Here is a 12187-nt window from a genome sequence, read left to right as displayed (position 1 = left end):
GATAATTTAAAGATTTAAATGTGAATATTTTAGTTGATATGGAGTAGATTTTGGGTCTTCTAACTGTGGCTCAAAGTTGGAAACTCTCTTCCTGGAGAAGAATGAAAAACAGAGAAAAGAACATCATGGAACTTTCAAAATCATGACACCCTTTTTGTTTAACTTCCCTGTTTTCACTTGCAGCCCAAGCTTATTCTTCCTGGAGGGGGAAAAAGAAATCCAAAGAAAATTCCTTCTTGTTTATTCTGTGTCCATATCTTCTGCTTGCCTTCCTCACAATCCAGAGGAAATATCTGTACTCCTATTTAAGACTAGTGCCTCCATTCATGTCTCACTTCCTGTGCCCTCTGCCCAGTTAAGACATTGATCCAATTATTCCCTCCTTCTTTCTTATAGAATCAGCTTTTCTCTCCAACTACATCATTTGTGTCTGCAGAAAATTCTGGTAATGTCTCTCATCTTTAAAAAATTCTCTCTTGACTCCTTCACGTCAACTCCCATTTTTGTTCGGCTGTACAGCATAAACTCCTGGAACCAGTTGTCTATATTCCAATTTCTTCTTCTTCTTCTCTCTAGAAACCACTCCAGTCAAGCTTTATCTTTCAACACTTCATCAAAATTGCTCTCTTGTCTAGGTCACTAGAGAACTCTTATGTTGTAAAATCCAACAATTCAGTCTGTCTTTGTAACTACCTGAGTTGATCTTTTCCTGCTTTGAAAAACACTTTCTTCACCTGGCCTCAAGGACTACCTGAGCTTCTGGCTTTCCTCCCACTACACTGGCTACTCCTTATGATCTCTTTTGCCAGTTACTTCTCATTTCTCAGCCTCTTAAGATTGGAGTGCTCTAGGGCTCAGTCCTTGCAACTCTTCTTTAACTACACTTAACTTCCTTAGGGAGCTCAATTCATCTCATTGCTTTGGATGTATGTGTATGCTGATGCCTCTCACATTTATATCCAGACTTTCCCTTAAACACCAACCTTTTGTATTAGGTCACTGAGCACATTCTGCCTTGGACCTTTGCGTTGCTAACCTTTGCCCAGAACACTCTCTTACAGAGTGTTCATTTCTCACTCCCTTACCTCATTCAGGTCTTACAGAATATTACCTTCTCAGTGAGGCTTTCCTGGAGTATATACTCTCTATGTTCCTTCCATGCTTTGTTGTTCTCTAATGTTCTTATATTATCAGGCTTGCTTTATATTGTACTTGCTTATTTGATAACTGCCTTTACCACTTTTAGAATGTAAGCATGCAGAGGGCAAGTAATTTTAACTGTCTGATGCATTGCTGTAGTGCTAGCCCCTAGACTAGTTCCTGGAACATAATAACTCTCAATAAATATTCAATAAACGAATGAATCAAGCAAGCAGTTAGATCTTGGTGGTTTTGTTTGAGACTTTAATATACATTTCAAACACATTGTATATAAAGATTTTCTACATGGAATGATCTTGTTATTTCCATATTTTCTGCCTGTGAGCCTTACAGCCATAGGAAGTAAACTGAGATGAACTTTTAATCTTTTCTATTCCTGGTCCAGCTACTATCTGTAAAACCATTAAAGGACATGTACTATAATATAAGTGATCAGTTTATACCTGAAACAAGTCTTTTCTATATTTTTCCTATAGATATGGTGAGTCTAAGGGACAATTTGCCTGTAGTTGGTATGTCTTCCCCCCCCCCACAATTTCACATGGAGATTTATTTGAAATACTTGGAAGGAAGGAAGGAAGGAAAGAAGGAAAGAAGGAAGGCTTCACTTAGAATCTTTAAAATGTATCTACAGTCATGCTTTTGGTCAACAATGGACCACATATACCATGGTGGTCCAATAAGATTATAATGGAGCAGAAAAATTCCTAATGCCTAGTGACATAGTAGCTGTCATGATGTTATAGGACAACAGGATCCTCATGTATTTGTGGTGATGCTGGTGTAAACAAACCTACTATGCTGCCAGTTGTAAAAAAAAAATATAGCACATATAAGTACAGTAGTAGGCTATACCATCTAGATTTGTGTAAGAACACTATGATGTTCACTATCCAAATTTTTTTCTCAATCTATATTTTAATTGTTTATCACTTGTCAAGTGATCAGTAAAGGTACAGAAGTATTTAATAACTAAAGCACTCAGCTCTATAAACAATAAGGAAAGCACTTACTATACTTGCTTCTGGCTAAGAGAACTACATTGGCCTTATCAAAACCTTACATACATACATGCACACACACAAAGAAGTGTTTACTCTCATAAACATTCTCTGATTTTCTGTTTCTTTTAGGACAGCATTGCTTGGATCCAGATGCTTACATTTTGGATGTATATCGTGTCAATCCTCAAGCAGAATGGGTGATCAAACCCCAACCAAGTTTTTGAAATACGCCCAAGATGGCAGCTGTTATGAATTATATGCCAAGAAAATTCTAAAGTAGGATTAAAAAAAGACTGCTTTTGACATATTTGTCTCTATAACCCTCTTGGTGTTTCTCAGCCTAAGTGGTGTCTCTAGGCATTGTCAACATGATGGTGGAAGAAGAAATGGTTAACCATTGGAGCTAAAGCTTTCCCATGATGGTTCCTCTATATGAGTGAAGAAAAGATTTTGTGATCCTTCCTGAAGACCAATCTAGAATAGGAACTCTAATCATTTCTAGTACTTTGACTTCACAGCAGAAATGAACTTGGTCCTATACATAGGGATAAGAAACACTTCTTTATGTAGCAAATGCTACCACCAAACACAAAGAGATGGAAAGAGACGTTTTTATACTTGTTATATACACATATTGACCTTTTTGAGCAAGAATGCCAGAAACATCGGTAACTTCCACTTTGCAAAATAATTCAAATCTACTTTCCAAAGGGAATCAGTTTCTAAAGTTACACCTACAATATTTATGCTCTGACTTACTCCTGAATTGGAGGAGGAGGAACTTCTGTTTAAAGACACTGTATTGTTATGCATATTGTACTGTATCATGTCAATTAGCATTCTGGTGCAAATGAACATTTCTCTTTCATGGACTGTTGAAAACTGATATTTTTAAAGCTTGTTTTCTTATGAGTACAGGGCCTCCTAGGCCAGCTTAGTTTGACAAAGGGTATTCTTATGTTTTCATAGCCTGTGGTCAGAAGTACAGAGCCTCTATTTTTCTCATCATGATTATGGTGCTCAGTGAATAGCTTTCCATGTGCCAGGCATTGATTTCCTTTTCTGGTCAAACATATCATTTTTTGTATTTTACAACTGTAGGCAGACACTTCTACAGCCCTACTTTGAAAATACACATGCCCTTATCCAAGAGAGCTCAAAAATACTGTTATAGTCAGATTTCATATTCTGTAAAAGCAGGCTTTGTTTCTGTTCATCAATAGTCACAGCTAAGTGCCGTGGATTAGCATCAAGCTTTAAAATCAGATGCATATTTTGTAAGTGGAAAACTATGTCACTATCAAGATCCTGTGGAGCCATGTTCCAGACCTGCAGGAATACACAGTCCCCCATGATTCTAACTGAGAGCAAATCTAAAATATGCTAAGGGGTCAGATAGCTCTGCCTTTCATCTTGAGAATGCAGATATAGTCATGTTAGGGTTAGCTAGAAATAGAACAGTGGTCTCATTTGTCTCACGCACTTTGGATTAGAATCCACAGATTGGTATTTTGATGACTTTAGATCAGTTTTAATGAGATTTAACACGCAAATGACTCTTGCAGTTCAAAGGAGAGACAAAGGTGCTCACAACTGCAATTACCAAGTCAAAACATAATGTGATAATAATTTAAGCCCATATATAGAAGAACAGTTTTATATACTGCATTTTGCCTTGATGTCTATAAAAACATTACTTATATTCAACATGTAGATAATTCTGTTTATGGTCATTAGGATTTTGTTACATTTTTTACAGAAGAATCAAATATCTATTCATTTTATTTGTTTATTTGAAAACTTTCATTTTCTTTTCCTGAAAACCCACTAGAAAATAAACATGTTCTGTAAGTTTATACTTAATATTTTATTAGTTTTCAATATATGGTTAATTGATGGCATGTGAGTTTACATAATGAACTTCAAGAATCTGAAAAAATGCTTTTATCATTTTTGCAATTCAAAAAATGGGAGTAAACATTTCACTTCATGGACATAAGATGGCAGTAATGTATGCCTACACATAAAAGAAATTCTTTAAATTAGCTTCCTTAAACATCTATGAATATATTAAAACAATGATTGATTTATCTCATTGTATTTATTATCATTTAGAAAAAAATTCTGTTGTGTTTATATGAAAAATTCATAAATATATTCATTTTTTATTCAGGGATTTTGACTGAAAACACATTAGAACCTATACAAGAGTTCTAAAGATTTCAAGATTTACTTCACTTGCCATCAGTTCTAAATAAATGGCTAACAGATGACAGGTAAAAGCAATAAGTTTCTGAATTTCTTAGCCATTTCTCTGTGCTTTCAGATATCAAGGACTTAGCTGAGTCAATGACTTTAAATTACTTACTTTATTGTATTCAAGGATGTGTGACAACTTTCAAATAAATATATAATATGGAAGGCCATGTCAATACCAATATCATTACCCAATGATAACCATTATTCTGAGTCTTAGAGCTAACTAACTGATTAAAGAAGAATTTTCACTAGACACACAGACTAATTTTTATGTGAGTAAAGAGGTTCTTTTTACTTAAGAAATAATCCCCTACATTTAAACTTCAAAAATGACTGCCACCTAAGTATTGAAAAACTATCTTTGCCTTATTAAAAGTTGTTTTAAAATAGTTATGGTAATCTGTAAAATTGTATAGTATATTTGCAAATAAAAGCAGAATCAGATACTAGGCTTCTAAGTTCTATTTTTAATAGCTTCCCACCCCACCTCATCCCAAGTGCCCTTGGTGTACAGTTAGGAAAATAATATCCAGGAAAGTATTAAAGAAAATTAACCTATTAGGAACACTTATTCATAAAAAAGAAGAAACCCTAGAACTGGCTTATTTTTTCCTCTTTTCTTCAAAAAGGAATCCCTTTGTTAAGCAGCTCACTTGGGAATATAATTCTTGGAGTGAATGATCTTCAAACAAACTGGAGTGTTAATTTCTTTATAATATATACACAATATAAACTACCTCACTTGCCTTTCTTGGGAAAAAGTTGATGGACTTTAACAATTTTTGTTACAAACTGTCCCTGAGTCTTATTAGTTGTCACTTCAGTTAGCTTTCAGTGTACATGTAATAATAATGTAAAATATTTTTAGCAAAAGCTTTAAAACCAAAAACACTCTGTAACTGTGACCTGTGGTATACTCAGATTCCGTGTCCTTTCGTCACTGTCTTGTGTGTTGAACCACATTGAGATGCAGGTTTTCAAGTGTAAAAATTAAATTCATCTCTTCTTATAGGAATTTTTCAACTGCTTTTTCCTCTATTGCACTTGACTGAAAAGTAGGATGAGATGAACATGACCCTTCTTTCTATCATGCATATTTCAACTGTTGTTCACAAATGTATTACATGCTTGAAAAGAATATATATTATGGGATTGAATAGTTCCTAGTTTCTGACTGGCATTTTCAACACTTTTCCATAAATACGTCACTTAATAAAAATTATATGACATGGATTAGAATGTTTCTTTTAAGCATTTTCAACAGTTTTATATACACATCTTAATTTAAAAATAATAAGCTTTCTTTCAGGCATTTTCCAACTATTTTCTTCTGAAACTGATTTGACTGAAAAATCATATAATGTCATGAGGGATGTCAATGTTTTATGTTGGTTCCCATTATAAAAGTTAGTAATGATTCTTCTTTTTAACTTTATTTTTATTGTCGATACTATTACAGATGTCCCTATTTCCCCCCACTTTTACCCACCTCCACCCAGCCCCAACCCTGCCTTCCCCCTGACCATCACTGCACCATTGTCTTTATCTATGTGTCATGCATATATGTTCTTTGGCCAATCCCATCATCTTTCATGTTAAGTATAATATGGATGTTGCATTTTATTCATAAAAATAAACAAACTGAAAACATTGTCTTGAGAATTCTTATATTTAACTATTCTTAAGTCCACCATGGTGCTAATGAAAGAACAAGAGCTTAAGAATTGGAAGGTTTGTGTCTGACACATGTAAGTCTTTGTCACTTACTAGCCAGGTGGTGGTCTTGTGCAGGAGTCACGTAGCACTATGGACATGGTAAATGGTTGTGGGCACAGGATTGACTGAGTAAGCAAACACTGTTTCCTAAATTTGTGTCAGTGCTTTGTCTGAACAAGTTTTTAATAGGTGCTTTAATATTGTTTTCAATAGATACAGAAAAGACATTTGACAAAATTCAGTAACTACTTATGAGTTCTTTAGAAAATTCAACATTTAACCATATATCTCTGCAAAAGGCAAGAAAAAGAAAGATTTTAAAAAATGGCCTGTTTGCAAATGATATTATTATTGATATAGAAAAGCCTGAGGTGTCTTCAACTATTAAATAATATAATTTGCAAGGTCATGGCAAATAAGATTATTAATATATAACAATAAATTATATTTTTATTAGCATCAAAGAATTGGAAAATAAAATTTTAACCTCCATTTACTACAGCATCAAGAAACAACATATTTGAATATATTGAAAAAATGTATGCAAAACATGCTAAAAACTACAAAATATTTTGGTAGTAATTAAAGGATAGCTAAATAAGTGTGTGTGTGTGTGTGTGTGTGTGTGTGTGTACACACACACCATATTTTTAGGTAACAAGAGATGGATGGAAGAGAATTGGCAAGATGTCAGTTCTCCAGAAATCTATAGATTCAATGTAGTCCCAATCAGAATACCAGTAGGTTTTTAGGTAGAAATTGACAAACTAATTATATAAAGAAACTTGAATACCTAAAATTATAAGAAAAAGTTGATTTAGAATTAGTTTCGAGACTTAGTATAAACTTATAGCTCTTAAGAGTATGTTACAAAATAAAGATCAATACCTATATCAGTAAAACTAAATAGAGCACAGAACAAAACAGAGCCAGCCCATTTATGTGGTCATTTGATTTTCAGCACAGGTGCCAAAGCAACCCTATGGGGAAACAGACTTTCAACAGATGGTACAAGAACAGTTGTATATCTGCTGGGAACCATCTCACCTGGCTTCAGAGACTGTAGCCTTGCCGACAGGCAAGAGGGCCCCAAGGCTGGAGCTGAGCAAGGAGGCCTTGGGAAAATACTCCACTAAAGAGACAAAACCTGTCCCCCTGGCAGGGATGCAGCCCCTGCCTCCTTCACATCACCCTGCTTGGCCCCAGAGGATGGCTGGTTAGTCAATGATAGGTAAGACCTTTTGATGCCAGGGGCAACCTAAGACAGGCACAGTCATATAGCCATCAGGGAAGGACTTGGGGGACATGGAGAAGGGGCAAAAGACCCTCACCTCTTGGCTTTGTCATGACCGGAGTCCCCATTCTATCTGAAGGAAGTCTCCTTATCTCTTGGCTGCTCTGCTCACCGCTGCCCCACCCCCACTGCCTGACTCAGGCTTGAAATAACGCTAGAGGCAGGTACAGCCCTGAACTGGGTCAGGTGGCTCCCAGGGGCAATTAGGCCTGGAAAAGGAATTCATTGAATCCTATGAAACTAAGAAAGCCCTCAAGAATTTGCTAAGAATGCTCTCAAGTTAATGAGTACTGGTATTTGGGGTCCGAGCATAGGATGAGTTTATTTTCCCAGGTTTTAGGGCCAAATGGGCATCACTCTGTCTACCAGACCCTGACTAAGAAAGAATCTTGTAATCCCTTTACTGTTATGCTTAAACCATATCTCCTTCCTTTAATCATTACTGGTTAAAATTGACTGATGAGTTTTATGCGCATGCTATGTATCCCCATTCGAGCTATACTCAATAAAAGCCCAAGGAGAAAAGAGCTCGGGGCTCTTTTGTGAGAGAATAGCCAGCCTTTCGTCCCCAAACAGATCTTGCATTAGGCATTTTCATTTCATCCACGATGCTGGGGGACACTGTGGGTTGGAGGTCCCCCTTCAGATATCCATATGGAAAAAAATAAAACTTGACCCCTTCACAGTATACACAAAAATTCATTCAAAATGGATCATAAAGCTAATTATAAAATCTAAAACCTAAAAGGCCTTCAGAAGAAAAATAGAATAGCTCTGTGACTTGGGAATGGGCACTGATTTCTTAAAAACAGAAAGAAATGCTTATAAAAGAAAATAAATAATAAATTAGACTTCAACAAAACTTAAAACTGCCTGGCCAAGTGGCTAAGTTAGTTGAAACATTGTTCTGTACACGAGTTCAGTCCCCGGTTAGGATGCGTACTGGAGGCAACCAATTCCTATTTCTGTCTCACTGTCTGTCTGTCTGTCTGTCTCTCTCTCTCCCTTTCTTTCTCTCTAAAATCAATAAACATATCCTCAAGTGGGGATTAAAAAGAAAAAAATCAAATAGCAAACCACAGATGGGGAAAAATATATATTTGTAATGCACATTTAACAAAAGACTGAGATTCAGGATATATAATGAACCCATTAATTAGAAAGGCAACCCAGTTTTTTAACTGGGCATAAGACTTGAACAGACATTTCAGGAGAGAATATACACATATGAACAATGTTTATTAACATTGTGTACTATTAGGGAAATGCAAATTAAAACCATAATGAGATACCATCACACGCAAACAAAAAGAGTTAAAATTTCTGTGGATGAATCAGAACATATAATTGTTGATAGAAGCATAAAATGGGAAAGGCCACTTTGGAGAAGGGTTAGCAGTTTCTTATCAAACTAATCACATAACTTCCCTATGACACAGCAATTCTAGATACTTACCCCAATTAAAATATATTCTCCCAAGAAACACTTGTATAAGGATGTACATGGCAGCTTTATTTATAATATCCAAAAACTGAGAACATAACAGGCATCCTCCAATAGGAAAATAGGTACAATGTGGTATATATATAACAATGTTACTCAGTAGTCAAAAGGAATAAACTGATAATAGGTAACAGCATGCATGAATTTCAGAAACAACATGCTGAGTGAAAGAAGCCAGACACAAAAGACTACATACTGTCAATTCCATTTACATGAACTTCTAGGACAGGCAATGCTAAATAACGATGGAGGAGGGGCAGAATGGTTGACTCCAAGGAGGGAGGTATGGAGATTGACTGGAAGTGGCATGAGGAGCTTTTCTGGGGAATGGAAGTGTTCTGTACTTGGGCTGTCCGAGACAGTACTACTGGCCACATGGGCCTATTGAGCACTAAGTGACTAGTCTGAATTGGGCTGTGTTCTAGGTATAAAATACCCACCAGATTTTGAATACTTAGTAGGAAAGAAAAAATATAAAATATCTCATTAGTAATATTTTAGATAACTTAAATAATATACTAGGAAAATAAACTTCAGTAGTTTCATTTTATTTTTTAATGTGACTAATACGAACTCTAAATTATATTGTATATGTGATTTATGTGCTTTGCACTATATTTCTATGGGGCAATATTGTTATATATTACATACATATGTTATCCTCACCTGAGGACATTTTTTCATTGTTTTTCTAGAGAGAGAGTAAGGGAGAGAGAGGAACATCAATTGGTTGCCTCCCATACCCACCTGGACCAGGGACATATGTGCCCCATCTGGGGATCAAACCCACAACTAGGTATGTGCCCCTTGGGGAATGGAATCTGCAACCTTTGGGTTATGGGACAATGCTCCAACCGAGCCACACAGGACAGCGCGTTTTATATTTTGATAAGGGTCTGGGTTACACAGATGTATGCATTTGTCAAACTCCTTGAATGTTTGCTTAAGATTTATGCATTTCATTATTTGTAACTGTTGCCTGAAAAGAAAAAAATCTGTAATAATATGTAAATATTAAAATTTAGGTAATGATATGCATACTCAAATATCTAGAGAGTAGCGTACTGGTGTCTGTAACTTATTTTGAAATGTGTTTAAAAATAAGCTAGATTGATGAATGGAGAGAAAGACTGATAGATGGGTAGATATGCACCAGACAAGACTTAGTAAAATATTTATGGTAGAATAGTGGCAGGTATACCAGTGTTGAATGTAGTCTTCTCTATGCTTAAAATTTCCCATAGTAGAATTTTGCAAATAGAAATCTTATAGTTAATAACATGCATAATGGTAATATATTGAACCTCTTTTTCCCTAACAGGGATTCCCAACTGGGTGGTGATTTTGTCCCCCAGGGGATATTTGGTGATGTCAGGAGACACATTTGGTTGTCATCACTGGGGAGGGAGAGGATACTATTAGCCTTCAGTGTGTGAGAAGCCAGGGGTGCAGCTAACCATGCAACAGTGCACACGACATCCTCCAAAGCAAAGAATTATCTTGCCCTGAATAGAGCTACTCTTCAGAAATCCTGCCCTAAGATCACAGACAAGGAAAACATGTCTGCTTTTGCTATTTCTATTCAACACCATACAGCAGATCCTAACTAGTTTAGTAAGTTAAGAAAAAAGACAAAATAATTTTTTGAAAGGATGAAATAATACTGTTTAATTTGAGGACAATATGACTATATGATTATGTAAAGAAAATCCTGAGTAATGAATCTATCATTAAAATTATTAGAATTATTAAGAATATTTAGCAAGATCATGGGATCAAGGTCAATCACAAAAATCAATTGTGCCCTACACATTAGCCAAAGACAACTGAAAAATAAAATATAGAAGCAATACCATCTGTTCATATATTGGGGTAAACAAAGATTTGTCAGACAATGCTATAGGACATTTTCTCAATTTCAAAGATGTCTTCAAAATATGATATATTTGACAACAAAACATAAAGGTAGATTAAAGAGAATTGGTAGTTTGAGCAATGCTGGCATTCCTATTAGATGTTTCTTTTATCTTTGCCGTAGTAAATTATACCTTCTTTAAATATCTTCAAACAGAAGTTGGGTGAGGGTGAGGAGAAAAAGGAATGAGGAAGAGTATGCTTTTAAAAAATTTTATCTGAGTTGTAACAACTAGCAAGAATTTTTGTACTCTTACAATTTGTTCATGGACTTCAAGCTAAGAATAATTCATTCTAAGTGTTTTGTCTGCGATCTCATGTATTTTCTCAGTGGACAGCAATTCATACAGAGGGATGAGTCTGAGGAACTGTAGTTGACTCTAGAATAATACAGGTTTGAATTGTGTGGGTCCACTTATATCTGTACTGTTTTCCATCCATGGTTGGGAATCTGTGGATACAGAGGGCTGACTGTGTGCATTAATTTAGGCCATTTTATGTAGGGAACTTGAGAATCCGTGGATTTGGGTCCTGGAACCAATCCTCTGCAGATACTTAGGAATAACTAAGTTGTAGGAGAATAAAGTTACATAAGAATTTTTGACCACATGGTAGTCTGTACCCCTAACCCCACATATTTCAAGGATCAACTGCACTGTTTTCCATCTGAGGTTGATCGAATCCGCAGGTGCAAAACCCAGGGACTAGGGACCGGGGGCCGACTGTATGTATTGGAAAACATCTGCCCCTAAGTCAACCCCTACAGTACAAACCCATATTGTTCACGGGTCAACTGTATTTGCTTTGGCCTTTTTGAATGTCCAGTAGAGCTTCAACTGCATATCAATACACTGTATAACCCATCAAATCAAGGAAACAGTTTTCTGTTTCAGAAGAAAAGAGTTACAAAAATCATAGTTTAAAAGTGTAGGTATGCATCATAAGGTGTGCCTTTCTTTTACTAAAAGCAGTGCTCCCCAGCAGTACAGCTAACATGACCTCTTACCATGGTCCCAGAGAAAAAGGGCCAGAAAGTTAACCTGAGATCAGTTTTCCATGCAGATGCAGAACACACTATTGTAACCCCTTATTTAAGTCCTTTCACCCAAGATGCATGTTTAACATGCTAAACATACAAATATATAAGTAATATACATATGAGCATTAGGATTTGACTTTTTCCATGGGACAGTAATCTCCCTATCATCTCTTGACTGGTCTATTTACTATATATACAACTAATCTTAATAGGACTCCAATATCTTTATCTTGGAAATTATAAGCATGATTACTTCTAATAACAGCACATGACAGTAACACACCAAATCATGGCAC

At 35.8% G+C, this 12187-nt stretch overlaps 1 protein-coding gene across 1 annotated transcript in view; it reads left to right on the top strand.

Moving 5' to 3' along the window:
- The window catches only part of ARHGAP28 (Rho GTPase activating protein 28), a 201353-nt gene extending 198945 nt beyond the window's left edge, over positions 1-2408 (top strand). The window contains exon 19 of the mRNA XM_054587388.1: positions 2295-2408. Within this exon, the coding sequence (XP_054443363.1) occupies positions 2295-2389 (95 nt within the window). The 3' untranslated portion in view covers positions 2390-2408. The remainder of the gene's footprint in view (positions 1-2294) is intronic.
- Positions 2409-12187: the final 9779 nt, after the last annotated feature.

The sequence above is a fragment of the Pteronotus mesoamericanus genome, unplaced genomic scaffold, assembly GCF_021234165.1.
Source record: "Pteronotus mesoamericanus isolate MK-2021 breed Mesoamerican mustached bat unplaced genomic scaffold, CSHL_Meso_final scaffold_118, whole genome shotgun sequence".
Classification (NCBI taxonomy): Eukaryota; Metazoa; Chordata; class Mammalia; order Chiroptera; family Mormoopidae; genus Pteronotus; species Pteronotus mesoamericanus.
This window is presented reverse-complemented; position numbering and strand designations above follow the sequence as displayed.